Raw genomic sequence first — 22,388 nt, forward strand, 5'->3', positions numbered from 1 at the left:
AGTTCACAAGCAATGACTAATAGCAGTAACATAACACCCCAAGTACCAAGCAATTTACCTCTAGTCCTTTTGATAACCATGCAAGTGGCTTCAGGTTCACGAACACGCTGGGTATGTTTAGCTCCCTCTAGTTCTTTTGACAACCATGCAAGTGGCTTCAGGTTCACGAACACGCTGGATAGGTTTAGCTCCGGTACAAAAAGGTTCAAACCTGAGAAGTCAAAATTTTAAAATAGTTCAACTAACAAGAGCTTGTGTACCGTGTTGGATAGGTTTACCTCCATCAAAATCTTAATTCTCTCATATTACTCAAGGATGTAACTTATTAGCTTCTATAAATCTCTAGAATCAGCAACTGTCCTTGATTTATTAGGATTAACACATTTACCGGAAGATGTATTGTTGATCTGCATAATTACTAAAAGAGCAAAAACAAACATTCTGCATATATATCATTGAATCTGCATATTATTATCTCTACGTACTGACAAAACCCGTACGAGTTCAACACAGAGACACATAAAAAATAGAGAATTATGTTATTGATTGGCCAAAGAACAAGCAACAGAACAATGCATCTCATGTCAATTTCCACACCGCCAATGCCGAGTCTCATCCATGGTTTACAAACAATTTTAAATATATAAAGAGCCATCCGAGTTGGCAAGTAACATCCATTAAAAAAATTATGCTTTTCAATGACAATCACCTCCACAAGCAAAACTATAAAATGAAATTTGTTGCATCATCATTAAACCGTCATATGTATACGAACGGAATCAATCGCGTGCTTGGAGAGGAGTTTGCTAGGGTTTTGGTCCATAGAAGCAACGCGGAGGAAAAAAGGGACACATGTGGGAGTAAGGGTTTCTTCTATACTGCAACCATGTCGGGCTCCGATGAGCCCGGCGGCGTCCTCAGGAGGCCAGGAGCTCCACACCTTCCTCGATGCCGCTGGCATAGGTTTGAGTCTGTGGTGTCAAATCGCTAGGTCTCCTGCGTCAGTGCCTGAATTGTCATTGTTGAACTGCATGTTCATCCACCTGTCGTTCTTGCATGGCGTACAAGCAAGTTTGCTGACAATAACTGGGTATTATGGAGCAGCGCATACCTTTTTATTCCCTATAATCATTTTCCTTGCTTGTAGACAATCTGAATCATTTATACAGAAGCTACAAATGTTGGTGCAATCTAGCCGTCGTCTTCATGAGTCGACCCCAAAATGCATTCCAAAGCTAACAGTTGGGTCGATCGTATCATCCCTGTAATGTCATTACAAGAAATTCAGTGAACTTCAAATAAAAGCACAACGGTAGGACGATTGGATAAAGTGAGTAATGCACATGCAACATCGAAGGTAAATCTCTGGCATCAAAACTTGGGTTTCCTGTGTCATAACAAAATATGGTATTGACACTTAAATATCTATATAGAAGTTCAGAAGTTGCTTTCAACGCTTATCATAAGAATCCTTTTTACAAGATAACTTGGGGCTTCTTACACCATACCAAACTTAGTTCAACAGCAAACAAATTAAGTGTCTAATCATAGCGAGCTAGTAGCCCTCTAAATCCCACGAATGAAATAGGTACGACCATGAAAGATTTCTTTCTTTACTTGATCATTTTCAAAAAGCTTGTTCATATAACTGGAAACCATCGCGCGGACTATCCCTCGCCTAGAGCATCGACTCTACAAATATTACACATTTTGTCACTGGGCACTCCTGAATCATAAGGTACAGGCATGGAGCACACGACGCAATAGAGCAGAAGAGAATGATGCACCTGAAACTTTCGCACCACATTAAGGTTCGTGGGATTCTTGTCCGGTGAAACAACTTGGCCTATAGGAACCCAAATATACCAGCACAACTAAATTAGAACCAATAAGGCAATGCACATATAGCCAGAATTTTATAGAAGGATCACGCGCCTTGTGAGCATACACCATTCCTCCAGCCACTTGTAATGGCAGCATGGAGCGCACAAGCTGGGCAGTTGAGATGCATCCTCCGTTGCCTCCGTCAAATGCGCGGAAGGCCTCGGCAACCTGCAAGTGGTCTACTGAGATAGAGGAGCGACAAGGTCAGAGGAGAAGCTGCGAAGGAGAGGTGACCTCGTCGAAGCTGTTACCATCAGTGTACCGATCTCGTCCCGTGCGGGGTAGGAGGCCGAGCGAGCGGGAGCGTGATTATCTCAAGCCTGCTAGTCTTGCAGCCGTCGACGTTAAGCAGGATGTCCAGGGCAAACGTTTGATCAACGCAAGCAACGCTAATCTGCTGATGGTTCAAGGCAGCACCCATTCATCATTTATATACATAATAGTTCATGCCTGCAGCCTGCACTGTAGGACATCTGAATTCATTCAATGAAAATGAAAAGTTGAGTCGTGAAAAACCTCGGAAATACAATCTTGGCTGAACGATTTCCAACGGAGAAGAAATCAATGAAAAACTTACCAGCCAAAACAGCAGCCCACGCGTCCGTGCCAGGGCTCGCCATCGTCCTTTGACTATACGAGACCATGGAGGGAGGGGAGGGAGGACCGCGGAGCACGCGTCCAGCATGGCACCATGGGGTCGAATAGCACGAGTCCATATCGATGAAGGGCGGGATGCGGGGAACCAAGCATTGGCGAGGCGCGGTCGTGGAGGTCGAGCGGCGGCCGAGGAGTGGTGGATCCCGATATCCCGTCGCACCCATGCACAGTAGTGGAGGCCGGATCCCGTCGTGAGTGGAGGCCGCGACCATCGCGGCACCAGTGGAGACCGTGGTTAGGCGGTGTCGCAGGCGACGATGCGTTCAGAGGAGGATCGGAAGGCTGCGGCCGCCATGGCGTCCGTGGGGAACGGGGGCGGCGTCGTAGGTGAGAGGGTAATAGGGTAGGGTGTGAGCGTGGGAAGGATTATGTTTCATCACACGGTTTTTTCACCTGCTCCACGGGAATAAAAATGGGTGGGGGTGAGGGGAGGGAGTTGCGATTGCGATCGATGGGAAGGAGAGTAGGGACGAACGAACGAACGAGGTAGGAACTGTGCCATTAGGAAAGTTTGTTGTTCGAAAAGCCGAGGATCGATAAATTAGGAAAGTTAAGATTTGGAATTGATTGCTATGCGCCTGGATTTTATTGTTTGGTAAGTGCTATCAGATCCTGCCTATTTGTAACATATTTGGTTAGGAAAGTTTGAAAAGGTTAGGAAATTTTTTATTGGGATAGTAAAAATATCAACATGAGGATATGGTGGTGGGAGTTGGGACAAAAAAACCAGCCGAAAAAAAACCAGACGAAAGGGATGGGACTATTCAACCAACTCGTGCATTAGGAGTAGAGATAAGAGGAATAGAGTTTATGGTCGTGTTACAACACAGACAGCGCCGCAACAACACAAATAAAGGTGACCAACTACTCTCGCATCATCAAGTATCCCAACATTCTAGCACCCACAGTTACCCAAAGCATGGCCTCCTTCTTGATGTTGGCGAGTAGGACCGTCGGTGGGGCACTCTTCTGACGTAACACTCGCACATTCCTCTCGTTCCAAATGGTCCAGGCGACGAACATGGTGAGCGAGGCCATCGCCTTCCTGTTGGGGGTAGATGTGTATTCAGAAAATCAGAAAATGTTACTCCACCGAGTTCTGTCAACACGTTATTTGGAACGTGGCTTAACGGGATAGAGCCCGAATTAGCGAGACATATTCGCGTAGGAGTCTGCGCCTTGTTATGGGCACTCTGGAATTGCAGAAATGATTTGGTTTTTAACAGGACAACATGCATTCATTTTTTGCAGGTTATTTTCCGAGCCACGACGTTGATCCGTTCATGGTCGCTACTCACTCCGAGGAGGCCAAGGAGCGTTTGGTTACTGGATCTATCCGCTGGAAGATGGTTGCTCGGGATATCTTCAACCGGTTTGGATGGCGGTCATGTAATAGGATAGGCAATTAGTTTACCTATCTCTCTTTTGCCAGCCGGTTGTGGCGTCCTTTATTTGGCTAGTTTGGCTTCTAGCCCTTTTAGCTCTGTGTGAACTCCTTTTTATTTTCATTTGGAGACTTTAAGACCTTGTTGGAATCTATTTATTTGTTCAATAAGATGGCCGTATGCATCGTTCTAATGCAGAGGCCGGGGAATCCCCCTTTTCGAAAAAAAATTCAGAAAATGTGATACTACCAACAATATGCACCTCGCTTTTGTGGCGACTTGCTATACTTGTATTCAGTTTGCGATATTAGGCAGTTGATGGGCTACATATCTAATGCTCCAGTGCAGAAAAGAAGCCTTGAGGAATTCTATGCTCCAGTCCAGTCCAGTGTTTGTCCCCAATTCTAATGCTCTCGCTGTTGCTTCGTCTTGCAAGCAAGAAGCAGTGTCTGCAAAAGGGTCTTGTGTACTCTTTGATGCAATGAATGAATGCTTCAGGATGTAGATCCTGATGCTGAACCTGAGCGTGCAGTCTGAAGCTGCGTTCAGAAAGACCAACTCTACTCTGGGTGGCTAGCTAATTAACTAAGCTGCAAACATTTCCAGAATGTGAAAAATGCCAACCACGCGAGATACAGAAATACTAGTCCAATATGTGTGCTCTGCCGCGGCTCTTTGGTCCGACGCCACACGGGAATACATATGGTAAATTATCAGGTCTGAAAAGATTTGTGTGCAATTTGTTTTATCATGTATTTAGATAAACTTATACCAGTAGTTCAGAACAGCTAGTTCTTACTCATTCGCCATAAAAAGTAGTTTCAAATTTAAATAAAATGGAAAATCCATTCAAACATCAATATGTGCTTCTAACAAAATTCCCATACTTCATATTAGTTACTACTAGTATTTGTTAATGTCATGTGTGGGTTGTTGATAGGATTTTCCTTGTCTTCCATTTTTGGTTACACAATCTATTCAATTTTTAAGATGTGTTACTTAGTTATTCTTTGTTGCATGCACAGCTAATGACATAAAAATTGGCTTCTAACTTCTAAGTGCTTAACTATTTGGGATATGTTTCTCATGGAACTTTCGTGGTGGCTTAGCGATGACTTGTAATTTCAACTCAAAATGTTAAGTAGTTGGTGCCCGATTAAAATTTTGGAAGTAGCTTCTTTTTTGTGTCCTAGCTGCTGCACCTTGTGAATCCTCGTTACTCGGCCCTTGCTGTAAGAGGCCTGTTACATTTTTCTTGCTTTTTCAAAGAGAATCAGCCTGCGGTAAGTTGATTGACTTGTTCGAGCTTGTAAACTGCTACTAGCTAGCTAGTGACAAAATTTTCCGTCATTGCAATGCCTAATCATGGATGTAATCTGAGCTAATCATTGGATATGATATATGATACCAAATTTGAGGTCAGTTACAGTACTCCGTCATTGTGTTACTACCACTGTAGTGCCCCCTACAACCTGTTCAGGTGTTCGATCGATCGATCGTCCGAGAGCGCGCATGTTTTTGGTGGCCACACCCTTTATGTGGTAAGCCAGAACCTGGCATCCAAGAACTCATCTCTCAACTAAAATGGCATATGGCCATGTGCTCTGTCCTACTGTTGTAGTATTTGAACAGTATCAACAACTAATCCTATCGACGGTGGTAGATTACACGGTTACGTTACGTGCTGATCAGCAAAGCTGCAGTACGATAATCAATATAACTCAAAGCTACTTGAGGGGATATACAGGCAAAACAAAACCAATTCTTGTAAATACATCAGTAGTCATAGTACCGTATTTCATCAAGGCACCAACTGCTTAATATCATGACAAGTCACACTACTCGGATTTTATTCCTGAAGATATCAACATGAGCATAGAGATGGAGAAAAATGAACAGTCAGTTCCTTAGTACTATTAGGTTTCTACTACATCAAGGCACTAACTGCCTAAATATCATGAACTGAATACAAGTACAATAAGTCACTAATAAGCCACCAAATATGAAATTTTATTTAAGCACTCAGCACAAGCTAAATCATGCTGTTAGACTTCAAGAAGCGCATGCTCAAGCTAGTGCAATACAAAAAAATGACAATTCAGAAGTATTCCTAATAAATAGCATGTGTACCGGAGGATTCTGGTTAGAAACACCGCACATATTTTAGAAATTCCATTTTACTCATATTTTATTAAACTACTTTCAAGATTCTTTGATATCTAGTATTCCCGAAGGCATTAACTAAATTAATTTGTGAAAAAAATGCAACTTATAGCAGTCACAACTAAGCCACCAAAAATATATATGCATAACATGACATTACATAACAAAGTTTAGTAAAAAAACGGCTGCACTACAAGTACGGGCCAAAGAACGCGCTGAGCGTGGCGAAGTCGCCGACGTCGCCGCCATCCCCGCCGTCGTCCTCATTGTCCTTCTCCTCCTTGACGCGGCCGCCCCGTCTGGACCCCTGCCCGGCGTCGCCCTGGCGGACCGGCGGCGGCGGCGCGTCGTCGTCGCTGTCGTCATCGAGGACGACGACGCCTCCCTCGTCGCGGCCACGGCGCGAGCAGCGAACTGCTCGTAGGCGCGGCACTGGCGCTCCAGCTCCGTCCGCACCGAATCTTCGCGCGCCCACTTCAAGGCCGCTGCGTCGTCGAGCTCCTCCGTCACCCCACCGGCGAGCCCTGGCTCCGGCTTCACGACGGCGAGCCCCGGCTCCGTCTTCGGTTATCTCCGCGTGCCTCGGTTTTCTTATGTAGTTACTTTGTGATAATCATAGGAGAAAGGCGTTTTGGAGGCCGAGCTCCATGGAGGCCTTTATTTTTAAAAAATTCAAATTCAAACTTTTATGGTTCAAAAAATTCTGAAAAAAAATATGCGTGTATGTAAGGATGTAACTCACATGTGTGTAAAAATTCATGATGAAATACCTTGAGTTGCGACCTGTACAAAAAAGACAAATCCATGGCCTGGGAGGATGAATAGTATCATGTGTTAAACAGCCCCATATTTGTCTTTTTTGCACAGCCCTCATTTCAATGTATTTTGAACTGAAAATTTACACACATGTGTATTATGCCTTCATGTATATCTGTGATTTTTTTCAGAATTTTTTGAAATGTAAAAATACGAATTTCAATGAAATTTCAAATCTGAATCTGGAGGCCTCACTGGAGCCCGAGCTCCAAAAGGATTTCCGTAATCATAGCAATGATATTGTCCTTCCAAACCTGGAAAATAAGTGTTTTTACAAGAGTAGACAACTGCCTTGGTTGAGGAGCTCCTTCTTGATGAAGAATATGTACGCATAGCTTGTATGCACTCTTAGTAGTTCCCGTTCAAGTTATAGGGGGGTTTGGAGAATAATGTTTGCTGCCTAAACATCAAAGAGAGAGTAAACAAGATTTTCATTCCAAGATTTATGGTTAGGTTACCATAGATCTTTCAAATTGGAGGGATAAATGTAAGGCTGGTGCTGAATTATGTGATGATGATAAAAAGAGCTCCAAATAGAACACCATGGGGGAACTCCATATCAATACATTACCCTCGACAAGTTGATAGAAAGAGTTAGAGTAAAGCATAGGGCAAACTTTAATAATGGCAGTCCAAAAGGAAGATTTGTGGACATTAGGCCTAGCTCTCCAAATGAAGGTGTCATGGAAGTATTTAGCTTTGAGAACTCTGGCCATAAGACTTTCAAGGCATTATGCAATTCTCCAAGCTGCAGAGAGGATTAGGCTTGGATGTTCCTTATTCCTAACCCACCATCCCTTTTAGGAGTGCAAATACCCTTCCAAGCTCTCAGGCATAAAGTTTTGCCTTTCCGCCAAAAGTTTCTTATAATAGCATCTAATTTGGCAATCAGTTTTCTGGGCAGCTGAAGATTTTTCATGTAGTACATCGAAATAGAAACAAAGACGAAATTAATAAGAATTAGGCCCTGTTCAGTGTCCCGGAGCTGGTGGAGCTACAGTTCAAATTGACGGAGCTTCATTTTCCTCGCTCCGCAGATTCCGGGAGTTGGTGGATTACCAGACAGGGTCCTAATCTTGCAGCATGAGAAACCTCTTCCTCACATGTCCCTAACAAAGTTAAAAAAAAACTTGATGGGCCTTTCCAGCGCATGACATACTTTAGACCACTTGTGTACATGGGCTGAAAGCGTTGAAGCATCTCATGGACTTGGGCCGGCCAAGCGTCAAGTATACAGCAGAACCAACCAAGCAGCCAGGGCTCCAGAATCTCCATCACTCCGGCAATGGCGGCAGTGGCTTTGCCACCAGCTAAACCTCCGTCGATCTCGTCCACGACCATGACCACCACCACCACCACCACCGCTACCGCCGCCGACGGAACCACCACCACAACCCTAATCGCCTCCGCCGCCGGTGGCACCACTGCCATCACAACCACCACCACGATCAAAACCACCTCCGCCGCCGATGGCACCACCACCATCACAACCACAACCATCACCACCACCGCACCACCAACCACCTCTGCTGTCGCCACCACCACCGTATCCTCCCTCGGACAGGACCAGCTTGTCGAGATCTTCCTCCGCCTGCCCAACCTGCCGGCCCTCATCCGCGCCGCGCTCACCTGCCGCTCCTGGCTCGGCGCCGTCCGCTCCTCCCCGTCCTTCCGCCGCCTCTTCCGCGTCCTCCACCGGACGCCCCCCATCGGCCTCTTCCTCAACATCGACGGCGCTGCCACCCCCTCCTTCGTCCCCCTCCGCCGCTCAGATCCGGAGGTCACCGCCGCCCTCCGCCGCGGCGACTTCTTCCTCACCTCCCTCCCAGTGAAGGCCGGCACGTTAACGACCTGGGGTGTCATGGACTGCCGCGACGGTTACATCCTCCTATGGAACAAGCTCGATAGGCCGTCAGTGGACAAGCCCTCCGTCGCCGTCGTGAACCCCATGACCTGGGCCGTGGACATCATCCCGTTGCCCGGCAATGTCAAGGCTGGGAAACGTCGCAATTTCGCCTTCCTTGGTTTCCACCTGCTGTGCTCCGATGAGAAGCCCTCGTCCTTCGGCGTCGTCTGTGTCTGCGGGGATAAGCTAAGGGTTCGTCTCGCCGTCTTCTCGTCCGAGACGTGGGATTGGGTTGTCCACCCGTGGGTGGAAATCTATGGACGCAAGAATCTAAAGTTTGGTTCTGGCACACTCGTGGATGGGTCTGTTTACTGGCCTTTCCATGGCGAAGGGCGCATGATAAGGATCGACACTGCGACCATGGATATCACATCTGTGGATCTACCCCCGCAGGTGACGGTGGAGGGGTGCAATTTCATGGCTGGGGAGACCAAGGATGCCCAACTCTGCATTGTCTATGCATCTGATGATTTTGCTCTTCATGTTTGGACCCGCGGTGTGGATGGTGATGGGATTGAGATTTGGGTGCCGCAGAAGACAATTGGTCTGAGTGAAATTGATAGGATCACTATGGACCTGGAGGGCGACCTCGAAGTCGTGCAGGTTAGGTCTGGATGCGTGTACTTGTCCACAACATGCATGACACCCGTTGGTACATTCCGCTGCTGGTTCTTCTCCCTTTCACTGGAGACAATGGAGCTTGAGTTACTGGTCGAGGGATGCTTTGATGGGGGTGCCTGTCCGTATATTATGGCCTGGCCTCCTTGTTTGGTTGGTGATGATGGGAGCATCGGACATGAAGTTGAAGCTTCTCAATGAAGCCTGCAGTTGTTTATCATAGGAGGCAATTTATGGAAGTTTATGGGTATGAGTTAATCTTTATTATTTACTTTGTTGATGCAAAATAATATCTAATTGGCATTGAAAACTGGAATATCATTCCTTTGTATCTTAAGTAATGGTTAATCACATTAGAAAGCTTTAGATGCTTTAAAATTATTGGTTCAGTTCTGCAGTTAGTGAATTTGATGGAAGATCAGATTTTCGTCTACTGCAAACTTTCTGTGGGATACTGCTATGTTACATTTGCAGCTAGGACTAATTTGTTTCTACAGTTTGTGTTTGTCCTTTATTTGGAGAAAAACGGGACTGCTAGTTCTGGAAAGTAATTATAATATTCTGAACTTTCAGATGTGCATAAAGTTCGAAAAATGAAATTTTGATATGCACCAGTGATTCTAACAAGATTCCCTGTATACGAATTACTTTTTTTGTAACTGCATAATCTCTTAAGTTTGGAGGATCTTTTTTCAGCCTTGTTTGTTCTTTGTTGTGCGCACAACTAGTAATATGCTTATCTGTTATTTTTCTTCTGAATATGTTCCCACCTTACTTTTGTGGTGGCTCAGTTGCGACTTGTTATACTTGTATTTCAGTTTACAATGTTAGCCAGCTGGCCCCTTACTTGACTAGATATCAGAGAGTTTTGAAAGTAGTTACCGTTTGTTGCATTATTTCTTCATCTGCGGTTTACTGTTTTGCTCTATTTTAACTGCTACCAGTTTATGTTCAGTCATAAAAAAATGTCAAGCGTCAACTATGTTCAGTTTCTTTGGAGTATAAGATCACCTTATTTGCAAGAAAGTTGTTGTGTTTTTTTTAATTTTTTTGTTTAGAAGAGTGAATTGCACAAGTTGCATACTGAAACATTGCACCAAAGGGTAGAATTTACACAGACTAACACTGTGTTTTTGTGATGCAAAATAGTAGCAGGGGAGATTGGCGTTTTTTGGCGAAGAGCAGGGGAACCTGCGGATGGGTGGGCGTGCAACTGCATAGGAATGCATTTCTGTTCACTGCTCATGTGAAGTTGGGAATCAGCATGATGATGGATTTGTAGAAAGAGTGTATTGCCTAGATTGTGGTCAATGCTCAGAATGATGTAGTGAGTCTGTTGCTTTGCCAATTGCAATGAAGTGTAGTATCATGCCAGAACGTTCAATAACTGATCATCTCTCTCCTTTTCGATTATTTAAGAGCCTTCAGTATGCTGCATTCAGATGCACCATTTTGCGGCAAAGAACCAGGTTCAAGTGAGTAGTGATTTCACTGGCAGAGATGTGAATTTTGAATGGAAATTCCAGCACCTATGAATCTTTGGTAGGTGGCGTGTTACCAGCTGGGAAACAAGTAGAAATAGTTTTGGTTTCCTTGATGTGCCGAAAATCAGAAAATAAAATATATGCACCTCGCTTTTGTGGCGACTTGCTATACTTGTATTCAGTTTGCGATATTAAGCAGTTGATGGGCTAGATATCTAATACTCCAGTGCAAAAAAGAAGCCTCGAGGAATTGTGATGCTCCAGTCCAGTCCAGTGTCTGCCCCCAACTAGCCAGGACGCTGTTGCTTCTGTCTTGCAAGTAACCGGTCAAAAAGACGGCATTTCTACACAATGGCGCTAGAGCAGCAACAAGCAGTGCCTGCAAAAGGGTCTTGTGTAAATTGGACTAGTACTCTTTTGATGCGATGAATGAATGAATGGTTCATGATGTAGATCCTGATGCCGACCCAGAGCGTGCAGTCTGAAGCTGCTTTCAGAAAGACCGACTCTACTCTAGGCGGCTAGCTAATTAACTGAGCTGCAAACATTTTCAGAATGTGAAAAATGCCACACCGGAATGTTGTGGTAAATCATCACGTCTCGAAAGATTTGTGTGCTCTGCCGCGGCTCTTTGGTCCGACGTCCAACGCCACACCGGAATGTTGTGGTAAATCATCACGTCTCGAAAGATTTTTGTCCACTTTATGCAATTTTTTTGCCATGTAGTTGGGTAAACTTATATCAGTAGTTCAGTATAGCTAGTTCTTACTCATTTGCTATGAAAAAGTAGTTTTAAATTTTAATACAATGATAATTCATTCAAACATCAATACGTGCTTCTGACAAAAATCCCATACTGCATACGTGCTTCTGACAAATATCATGGATGTATCAAGTCACGTTTTGGTATTAGATACATCCGTATCTAGACAAATCTAAGACAAGAATTTTGGGATGGAGGGAGTACTAGCATTTGTTAATGTGATGTGTGGATTGTTGATAGGATTTTTCTTGTCTTCTGTTTTTGGTTACACAATATATTCATTTTTAAAGATGTCTTAGTTATTCTTTGTTGCATGCCCAGCTAATGACATAAAAATTGGCTTCTACTCCCTACGTATCAAAATATAAGACATTTTCTAGGCTAGTTTAGCCTAGAAAAACGTCTTGTATTTTGGTACGGAGGTAGTAAGTGCTTAACTATTTGGGATATGTTTCTCATGAAACTTTCGTGGTGGCTTAGCAATGACTTGTAATTTCAACTCAAAGTGTTAAGTAGTTGGTGCCCGATTAATAGTATTGCAAGTACATAGTTTCTTCTTTTTTGCGTCCTAGCTGCTGCACCGTGAATCCTGCATGTATCCTCGTTCCTCGCCCTTGCTGCAAGAGACCTGTTCCGTTTTTCTGATGAATCAGCATATTTCTGGGAAGAGAATCAGCATGCGGTAAGTTGAATGACTTGTTGGAACTTGTAAAGAACTGCTAGTGCCAAACATTTTCCGACATTGCATGCAATGCCTAATCATGGATGTAATCTGAGCTAATCCTTGGATATGATATATGATACGAAATTTGAGGCCAGTTACAATACTCAATCACCATGAAAGGAGATCCTAATCAAGGTTGGTAGCCAACATAAGACACTAACCGTTGAATCGGACAAGTACGAGTGCTGATATCTCTGTGACCGACCTCACCTCGTGATAAGAGCATTGTTGGAGCATATCGATCTTCATACTAGTAATATTTCATATCATTGGCATTCACATTCTGGAAAGTCGGTCTTTCTTAAAGCATACATTCTGGGTCATCATACATTCTGAAGCATTGCAACAGAAGAGTACAAGAGTTCAGACAGACCCTTTGCAAGTTGAGGCGCCGGCGCTGCACCTTGATGCTATAGCTAGCAGCCTCGTGCTCTATCATGGAGAAATGCCTCGATGATCGCCAGGGCCAGGAGTGGCGCTCCCTTCAGAACTGGTGCCGTGTATCATCAGATGTGCTAACGAGGAGCTCTGGGTGTCGAGGCCTGAACTGGGGTGGTTTCACACCCCTAGAATATAAGGTGTTTCTTATTAATAAAATGGCCGCATGCATCTTTCTGATGCAGAGGCCGCGGGATAACCTACTTTTCGAAAAAAAAGGACAAGGTGTTTGTTTGCCTGGACTCGATCGGTGTCGGGCCAAGACCAAGACCACTGTAGTACCCCCTCCAACCTGTTAAGGCGTTCAATCATCTGAGTGCGCGCATGTTTTTGGTGGCCACACCCTTTATGTGGCATCCATAGGCACCAAACAAACAAACTTGCCCATGTGCTATGAGCCTATGAGTTAAGTGGGATATGGCCATGTGCCCTGTCCTACTGTTGTAGTATTTGAACAGAATGAACAACTAATCCTATCGCGTTAAAGAGTGGTAGATTATAGGGTTACGTTACATGTTGATCAGCAAATCAATACAATAATTGATATAACTCAAAGCTACTTGAGGGAATACACAGGCAAAACAAAACCAATTCTTGTAAACACATCGGTCACATGACATGGATTCCATTCCTAATAAAGATATAACATGACCATAGAGAATGGGAAGAATGAACAATAAGTTTTATAGTACAAGCCACCAACTGCCTAATATCATGACAAGTCACAGTACTCGGATTTTATTCCTCAAGATAAGCATATAGAGATGCAGAAAAATGAACAGTCAGTTCCTTAGTATTAGGTTTCTAGTCCATCAAAGCACTAACTGCCTAAATATCATGAACTCAATACAAGTATAATAAGTCACCAAATATGAAATTTTTAGTTAAGCACTCAGTACAAGCTAAATCATGCTGTTAGCTGGGCATATGCAGCAGAAACAACCAAACTTCAAGAAGCCCATGCTCAAGCTAGTACAATTAAAAAAAATGACAATTCATAAGTATTCCTAGTAAATATTATGTGTACTGGAGGATTCTGGTTACAAGCAGAGACACATATTTACAAATTCCATTTTACTCATATTCTATTATTACCACTACTTCCATGATTCTTTCATATCTAGTACTAGTATTCCCCAAGGCATCAACTCCTTAATTAAAATTGCGAACCAAAATGCAACTTATAGCAAGTCACAACTAAGACACCAAAAATATATATATGCATAACAAGCCACAAGCAAGTTGTTATCACACAATTAGCAGATCTTACTAGTAAAAGGTAGTATGTATTAAGGGAATTCTTGTTAGTAGCACAGATGCGTGTCCAACGATTCAATTTATTCAAAGATTATTATAATTAATTTTCCAGGCACAAAAGTAGAAACTAGGAGCCCTGGTTTCTCTCTAGAAATAAACAACACAAATTGGTTACTGAGCCCTAGCAGCCGATGCAACATAGCAGTATTCCACAAAAAGTATGCAGCAGAAGGAAATTTACACTTCCATAAAACGAGCTCCGAAAGGGATGCGCTCTCCACCTATATATCTGAACTCATAGGTGAGAGTTCCCTGAAATAAATCTCCGCGAGTGAAATCACTACTCCCCTGAACCCATCTACTAACCATTCTGAAACCATCGCCACAAAATGTTGTGTTTGAATACAACATCCAGAAGGTTCAACTCACCATATCACTGAATGTTCTGAAACGACAGCAGATTACACTGTTCATGGCAATTGGCAAAGCAGCAGACTCACTATATCATTTCGAGCATTCACCACTCACTACCTGAGTCAATCTGGCAATACATACTTTCTACAAACCGATCAAATCAAATGCATCTGGTCTGGTTCCCAACTTTACACCATCAGTCAACATAAATGCATTCGACGCCGAGCACACGACTTTGCAGTTACCGGTCCGCCCACAGGTTCTCCTCCTCTTCGCCAAAAAACGCAAATCTCCCCTGCTGCTGTTGCGTCACAAAAGCAGCGTGTTAATCTACATCAAATCAGCGTCTTACTCTTGGGCAAATTCTACCCTTTGGTGCGATGATTCAGGATGCAACTTGTGCAATTCTGTTCTTCCAAAAATATAACTAGGAAACGCACCAAGTTTCTTGCACCAAAGGGTAGAATTTGCACAAGATTAATGATTAAGACACAAGATTAAGGTGGTCCTATACTCCGAAGAAACTGAGTACAGTTGACTCGACACTTCCAAAATCAGCTTTCTTGCAACAAGGTGATCTTATACGACAATTTTCTGAAAAACTGAACATAAATTGCAGGTAATATAGAAATTAGGTCGGTAGCATACTAAAAAACAATTAAGCACTTAAAAGCTTATTTACATTATTAGCCGCGCGCACTAACAAAGAACAACAAAAGTTGAAAGACAAGAGAATCTGCAGCCTAAAAGATGAAGAGATTGTGCAGCAAAAAGAACTAGAATTGTATCGATAACAGCTGCATATCTGAAAGTTGATTTCATTCAGAGTTTATTATAATTACTTTCCAGAACTAGCTGTCCTGTGTTTTTCTCTATATAAATGAAAAACACAAACAAAAAAAATTAAACGATGGGGCCTGGCAGCAAATAAAACATAGCAGTATTCCATAGAAAGTTTGCAGCAGATGAAAATCCAATCTTCAATAAAATTCATTAGCTCCAGAACTATACCAACGGTTATCAGGCATCTAAAGATTTCTATGAGCATAACCATTGCGTAGGAAGGATACAAAGGCACGATCTTCCAGTTTTCAATGCCAACTAAGTAGATATAATTTTGCGTCAACAAAGTAAGTAATTTATAATGCTAATTAAGCTCATACCTGCAAATTTGCATTAATTTCCTCATATAAGACGAACAAGTGCAGATTTCAGTGAGAAGCTTCAACTTCATGCCCAGTGCTGCTCCCATCACAACCAATCAAACAAGGAGGCCATGCCATAATGTACGGATAGGCACAGTCCCCAAATGTCCCGTGGATGAGCGACTCAATCTTGATGGTCTCCAATGAAAGGGATAAGAACCAGCAGCGGAGTATGCCAACAGGGGTAATACATTTCATGGACAAGTAGACATATCCAGACCTAACTTGCACAACCCTAAGGTGGCCCAGCCAGCCCCGAGTTACCCGACCAATTTCTTCACTCAAAGAGAGTATGTTCTGCGGCACCCAAATCCCAATTCCATCACCATCTACACCACGGATCCAAACATGGAGGAGGAAGTCATCATGAGATGCATAGACAATGCATAGGTGACCATCCTTAGTCTCCCCAGCCTTGTAATTGCACCTCAAAACGTCCACCTGCAAGGGTAGATCCACATTGGTGACCTCCATGGTGGCTGTGTTGATCCTTATCATGCGGTGTTCGCCATGGAAAGGCCAGTAAATGGAACCATGGACCAGCATGCCAGCATTGTACTTGAGGTTGTTGTCACCACCGATTTCAACCCATGGGTGGATAGCCCAGTGCCCCAATCCCATGTCTCCGACGAGAAGACGGCAGCACGAACCCTAGACACATCGACGCAGACACAGACCACCCGGAACGACCAGGGGTTCTCCTCACAAGACAGCAGACGCGAACCAAGCCAGGCGAAACCACGGAGACACCCTTCCCTGGCATCCTCGGGCAACGGGATGATGTCCACGGCCCAGGTCATGGGGTTCACGGCAGCAACGGACATCATGTTCCAGTTCCACAGGAGGATGTAACCGTCGCGACAGTCCACGATGCCCCAGCCCATGGGATTGGGCCATGTATACGTGATAGCCCGAATAAATTATGAAAAATATATCCTTTTCACGGAAATTATGAAAATTAATGTAACAATGGATATATGGATATTCATTTGGTATTATTTATATATACATATTTTTTATATATGTTTGGTCAAACATAAGAGGCATTGGTTTTTGTAACTCAATTTACACGCCATCTATCTCGGGAAGAAGGGAGCATATAGCAATGGGAGATTTTCTAAAAGCAAAAGAAAAAAACACAGTGGGAGATCTTCTCAACAAAAGAAATTGCAGTGAAACTTTGCCATATAATGTTCTGCTACTTGAATATAACATACTGAAACTTAAACTCGATTAAATAACCGGAGAAGAGATAAAAGGTTCAGTTGCTGAATGTTCTAAAATGATAGGCAGACTCACGGTATCATTCTGGGCACTGGCCACTACTCGAGGCAATACATTGCAAAAGCAAGTATCCTTTGTACAAATCTATCACAACAAATGCAGTTGATTCCCAACTTTCCTCATGAGCAGCCACCAGAAATAATGCATTTCGATGCCAAGCACAACGACGACTTGCCACCCGCAGATTCCCCTCCTCTTTCGCAAAAACGCAAATATCCCTGCTGCTGTTGCATCACAAAAGCAGTGTGTTAATCTTGTGTGAGTTCCTACTCGGTGCACTGCTTCAGGATGTAACTTGTGCAATTCTACTCTGCTATCTCTATACTTGGAAGAAACTGAACATGGTTGACACTTGCATTTTAAAAATCTGAACGTAAATTGCAGTAAATGTAGAACAAAACAGTAGCACCGAGATGCAGAAAGAATGCAGCAAACAATAACTACTTTCAGAACTCTCCGATATCTAGTCAAGGGAACAACTGGCTAACATTGTGAACTGAAATACAAGTATAACAAGTCGCAACTAAGCTACCATAAAAATTAGGTCGGGAACATATCCCTAAGAAGAAGAAGAGGCAAATAGTTGAGCACTTAAAAGCCAATTTCTTATTTTATGTGCGCACAACAAAGAACAGCAAAGGTTGAAAAACATATCCTCAAAAATTAAGAGGTTGTGCAGTGGAAGAAAAATGGAAAACAAGAAAATTTGCATCCTCAAAGATGAAGGGATTGTGATGTACAAAAAAAGTAATATGCATAAAGGGATTCTTGTTAGAGTCACAGATGCATATCTGAAGTTAATTATATTCAAAGATTATTATAATTACTTTCCAGAGCTAGCACTGCTGTGCTTTTCTCTCAATAAATGAGAGAACACAAACACAAACAGTAGGAACAAATTGGTCAATGGGGCCTAGCAGCAAATGCAACATCTTCTAGCAGAATTTTACCAATAGTTTGAAATCATCTAAAGGTTTCTAGGCATAACCATCAAGATAGAATAGCACGATCTTCCAATTTTCAATGTCAACCAGATATTATTTTGCATCATCAGAAAAGTAATTAATAGTGGTAAACTCATACCGGAAAAATCCCATTCATTCATTTCCTCGTACGGCAAACAAGTGCAGACTTCAGCAAGAAGCTTCAACTTCATGTCCAGTGCTCCCATCATCACCAATCAAACAAGGAGGCCAGGCCATATGATACGGAAAGGCACAGTCATCAAATGTGCCGTGGATTAGTAACTCGATCTCCATGGTCTCCAATGAAAGGTAGAAGAACCAGGTGCGCTGTGTGCCAGCATTAGTCATGCGTGTCATGGAGAAGTAGACACATCCAGACCTCACTTGCACAACCCTGACTTGGCCCTCCAAGCCCCGAGTGACCCGATCAATTTCCGCACCCAAAGAGAGCATGTTCTGCCGCACCCAAATCCCAATTCCATCACCGCCCACACTACGGATCCAAACATGGAGGCGAAAATCATCGGATGCACGGACAATGCAGAGTTCTCCATCCTTGGTATCCCCAACGATGAAATCGTCTTGCCAGTAATCAATAGTTGTGTGTGAGGGTAGATCCACAGAGGAGGCAGTGTTGATCTTGATAATGCGTCCTTCGGCATAGAAAGGCCAGTAAACTGAACCGTCCACCATCGTGCCTGCACCGTACTTGAGGCTGTTTTCACCACCGATCTCCACCCATGGGTGGACGGCCCAACCCCTTGTATCCGACGAGAAGACGGCAGCACGAACCCTAGAGACGTCGGCGCAGAGGCAGACCACACGGAACGACCGGGGATTCTCGTCGGAAGTCAGCAGGTGGAAACCAAGGAAGCCGAAATCGCTGAGACTCCCATCCGCGACATCATCGGGGAAGGAGATGACGTCCACAGCCCAGGTCATGGGGTTCACCACAGCCACGGCCGAGAGAGTATTCCATAGGAGGACGTAACCGTCGCGGCAGTCCGTGACAGTCCAGGCGTCGTCCAGCGGGAGGGAGGTGAGGAAGAAGTCGCCACGGCGGAGGGCGGCGGTGACGACGGGATCCGAGCGGCGCAGGGGTGCGAAGGAGGGGGCGGTGTCGTCGTCCACTTTGAGGAAGATCCCGAGGAGGGGCGCTGGGTGAAGGGCTCGGAAGAGGCGGCGGAAGGACGGGGAGGAGCGGACGGCGCAGAGCCATGGGCGGCAGGTGAGCGCGGCGCGGACGAGATCCGGGAGGTTGGGCAGGCGGAGGAAGATGTCGAGAAGTTGGTCTTGGCCGAGGGAGGATATGGTGGTGGTCCCGTCGGCGGCGGTGGCGAGGGCAGTGGTGGAGGGGATGGACGGAGGTTTCGCTGCTGGCGGCGGCGGCGGCGGCTCGCTGGACATTGCTGGAGAGTGGGTGGATGGAGATTCTGGATCCCTCTGGCTGGTCGGCTACTTGTGTATAGTACGCATGGCCCAAGCCCATTATATATAGGCTTAATGCTTTGAGCCCATGTACGCAATAGTCCAAGACTCCAAGTAGCCCATGCTTTGGAATTAAACAGAGTTTTTTTGTGTGCACCTAGTACTACTATAAAAAAATATAGGTTATAGGTTTTTATATCAGTTACTCAAAAAAAAAAACTCCTAGCAGTTACTCAAAAAAAAAAACTACTATATAACAGTGATAGATTTTCCTGAAGAATAAAGAACAATGGGAGATTTTCTCAAAAAATAACAGTGAGAGATGGATTTTTATGAGATGAATATATAATCAGGTCATGATAAGAAAATCAAACAAGAAGGGTACTCGCATGTTAAATTTTAGGGGCACACAATATCCCGAAAAGTAAGGAAACAAGTGCGACTATAAATTAAGTTTTCTGTTCCTCACATCATTGTGTTTTCTTGTGTCATGAAATAAACACTACTTACAACCTCTATGTTGCTTTGGGATGCTGTGTTGTCAGTAATAGAATACAAAGTACTCTATAAGACTAATATGATAATATTGATATACTATCAAATATGGGGTTGATATTTTTACAATTTGGATCCCATCACAATCCAATCGACACATATGCCAAGTTCTGTGTGTGATCATATATTCGCACGCACAACAACGATCACACAGTCGATCTTCATCTTTGTAACACCCCGGGTGTCACGCTATAGTAAACTCCTGTTAATGGTGCCACGTCATCATAATTAATTTTTGTTAATCTTCCCTTTGTTCCAAACCGACCTTAAATTCATTTTTTTAAAAGACAAGTCAAATTATTTTTTCCCTCGAACTATAAAACTAAAATGTCTGAATAGTTCTATAAATACACCAGATCATTTTCTTGTGGAACTAACTTCATTTGACCCACAGATAAATCCCTAGGAATTTTATAAGTGTTCCAACAGCAAATAAATTGGTCCTTTCAAAAATAAAGGATTAATTGTACGCTACAAAATGCCCCTATACTTTGTGGTTATATCCCAAAGCATTGCAAGGTATTTATGTGACAAGTTTCATGTGCAACAAAATTCTTTTGAATTTAATTAAAATGTGAAACAGTGCCTAACAGTTGAGAGCAGAAAGATAATAGAAAAGATGAGGTGGATCACTGTGCACTTAGGCCCAATGTGCACAACACAGGCCCAGCCCACCCCAGCACCTTCTCCTATCTCTGTTCACAAGGGTGTGCTGGACGAACAACACTCGTCCATTGCTCAGATGGCCGCGTGCCGAGCATCCGCCGTCTCCCCCACGAGGATAAGGATGCCACCCGATTCCCCTCTGCCCATGGACGAACCCTAGCCCCCCACTTCCCCCTTTCCCTCGCTCTCTCTCTTCTCCTCGTGTGAAACCGCTGCTGCCGTCGCCATGGCCGCGACCACCGTGCTCCCCGCGCCGCGAGAAGACGCCCAGAAGGACTGCCACGGTCCACTTCGTCCATCCCGAGGACCGAATCGAGCGGGGAAGGCCCGTACACTCGCCATCGCCACCATCTTCATCTTGTACATCGCCGCTGCCTCGACGTCGATCCGCATCACCTCGTCCATCCCGGCCTCGTACGAGCTCACCACCGACCTCCTCTCGGTGAGCAGCGCCAATCCCCTGCCTTTCCCCATAGTTTCCGTCGACGTAGGCCACCGCCCGACCTTCCCTGCCCGGAGTTGCGCTACTCGCACTCCCTGGCCGCGCTCACCGGCCTCTGGCCGCGACCAACTGCGCCCCAGCGCGCCCGCCCGGGCCGCGCCTTGCCTCGCCCCGACCGCACTCCCGGGTGCCCCACGCCCTTGTGCGCGCGTCCGCCACGCCCGGCGTTGGCCGTCGCTCACCTTGACCGCGTCCAAGGTGCTCCCCCGCAGCCGCCCGCGACCCTCCTGCTCTGCTTATCGCCGTTGCTGTCGCACTGCTACTGCTTGCGTGTGCTGCTGCTTCCTGCCGTTGCCGTTGCGCTGCTGTCGTTCCTCCTTCCTGCTGCTCCCGTGCGCTACTGCTGTCGCCCGCTGCCTGTACCTGCTGCTCTGCTTGCCTCGTCGGTGCGGCTGCTTTGCTGCAACCCCTGCTAGGTGCCGCCTTTGCTGCTGATGTATACGGCCGCTAGTATCGCTGCTCTACTGCTGTTGTAGCTGCTGGCTGTGGTGCCCCAGTGGCCGGCTTGGCCAAGCACACCGTGCGTGCATGCCCAAGCACACTAGTGGCCGGCTTGTGCCATGGCCGATGGGGATAGCCCCTGTTTAGACGGACCAGTAGATGATAATTAGTGGTTACATTAGCCTATGTGTAGATGACATGTGGATCCCCATGCTAAATAAATCTGTTTAGCACTTTAGTTAAAACAGCAGTCAATGACAAGTAGGCCCCATGGCCACTATTCACACTTTGACAGGTCAAACTTTGACTGTTGACTTGCTGACTGTGTATGCTTACTCAGCCCATGGACCCACCTTTCATTCTAATGGGCTAGCTGCCCGGGTGTATAAAAACTAATACACTGTTTAAATTCGAATTTAGGTTATTCCAGAATTCCAGAAATTGTTTAAATCTTTGAAAATTAATATCAAATAATCCGTAACTCGGATGAAAAAAACTTTGTACATGAAAGTTGCTCAAAACGACGAGACAAATACAAACACGCGGTCTGTTTACCTGTCAAATGCCTCTAACTATCTGAACATGGAACTTTCCCCCGCTGGTCATTTGTCTGACACAGGTCCGGAACCGGGAAAACATTCCCGGTTGACTTCCCCCTTCGCCGGTATCGTGTAGCATCGCGTTAGAACACGTCTAGCTCTGCCTGTTATCCTGTTATGCACTTGCTTGCTATGTATTTACTGTTTCCCCCCCCCCCCTCTTCTCTTCGATAGACCCCGTGATGATGCTGATGCCCCTGTGATCGACTACGTCACCGATGACCCCTCCTTCTC

The 22,388-nt window shown here is 44.8% G+C and overlaps 3 protein-coding genes, 1 long non-coding RNA gene and 1 pseudogene across 12 annotated transcripts; 1 reads left to right on the top strand and 4 right to left on the bottom strand.

Moving 5' to 3' along the window:
* Positions 1-619: 619 nt before the first annotated feature.
* On the bottom strand, positions 620-1,928 carry LOC119304382. 3 transcript variants are annotated; one of them, XR_005148236.1, is made up of 3 exons: positions 1,788-1,928; positions 1,112-1,262; positions 620-996 (listed from the first exon to the last, which is right to left on the bottom strand). It is a non-coding gene; the product is annotated as an uncharacterized LOC119304382 (long non-coding RNA). The 3 variants fall into 3 exon arrangements; XR_005148235.1 differs by having other exon boundaries at positions 620-1,008; XR_005148233.1 differs by having other exon boundaries at positions 620-1,262.
* A 5-nt stretch (positions 1,929-1,933) lies between these two features.
* Positions 1,934-2,978, bottom strand: LOC119304380. Of its 7 annotated transcripts, none has more exons than XR_005148230.1 (3): positions 2,462-2,978; positions 2,119-2,346; positions 1,934-2,052 (listed from the first exon to the last, which is right to left on the bottom strand). XR_005148230.1 is itself a non-coding variant. In XM_037581562.1 (2 exons), the coding sequence occupies exons 1-2, from the start codon at positions 2,751-2,753 to the stop codon at positions 2,329-2,331; spliced, it is 321 nt and encodes a 106-aa protein (XP_037437459.1). In that variant the 5' UTR covers positions 2,754-2,978; the 3' UTR covers positions 1,953-2,328. The 7 variants fall into 7 exon arrangements, 1 of the variants encoding a protein (XP_037437459.1); XR_005148229.1 differs by having other exon boundaries at positions 1,959-2,063; positions 2,136-2,346; XR_005148228.1 differs by having other exon boundaries at positions 1,960-2,066; positions 2,136-2,346.
* Positions 2,979-8,190: 5,212 nt separating this feature from the next.
* LOC119300571 lies at positions 8,191-9,670 on the top strand. The gene has a single exon (XM_037577493.1). The coding sequence runs from the start codon at positions 8,191-8,193 to the stop codon at positions 9,628-9,630; it is 1,440 nt and encodes a 479-aa protein (XP_037433390.1). The 3' UTR covers positions 9,631-9,670.
* Positions 9,671-14,527: 4,857 nt separating this feature from the next.
* Positions 14,528-16,668, bottom strand: LOC119298592 (annotated as a pseudogene).
* A 197-nt stretch (positions 16,669-16,865) lies between these two features.
* LOC119300572 lies at positions 16,866-19,370 on the bottom strand. The gene is made up of 2 exons (XM_037577494.1): positions 18,082-19,370; positions 16,866-17,222 (listed from the first exon to the last, which is right to left on the bottom strand). Exon 1 carries the CDS (start codon positions 19,368-19,370, stop codon positions 18,132-18,134), a length of 1,239 nt encoding a protein of 412 aa, XP_037433391.1. The 3' UTR covers positions 16,866-17,222; positions 18,082-18,131.
* Positions 19,371-22,388: the final 3,018 nt, after the last annotated feature.

The sequence above is a fragment of the Triticum dicoccoides genome, chromosome 5A, assembly GCF_002162155.2.
Source record: "Triticum dicoccoides isolate Atlit2015 ecotype Zavitan chromosome 5A, WEW_v2.0, whole genome shotgun sequence".
Lineage (NCBI taxonomy): Eukaryota > Viridiplantae > Streptophyta > Magnoliopsida > Poales > Poaceae > Triticum > Triticum dicoccoides.

What these genes read in the sequence shown, in the direction of transcription:
- LOC119304380 (XM_037581562.1), bottom strand. Translation starts at nt 2,753, where the DNA reads ATGGTCGCGGCCTCCACTCACGACGGGATCCGGCCTCCACTACTGTGC. An exon ending in GTGGGCTGCTGTTTTGGCTG is followed by an intron (nt 2,358 to 2,461) that starts GTAAGTTTTTCA and finishes GAATGAATTCAG; the next exon opens with ATGTCCTACAGTGCAGGCTG.
- LOC119300571 (XM_037577493.1), top strand. Translation starts at nt 8,191, where the DNA reads ATGGCGGCAGTGGCTTTGCCACCAGCTAAACCTCCGTCGATCTCGTCC.
- LOC119300572 (XM_037577494.1), bottom strand. Translation starts at nt 19,370, where the DNA reads ATGTCCAGCGAGCCGCCGCCGCCGCCGCCAGCAGCGAAACCTCCGTCC.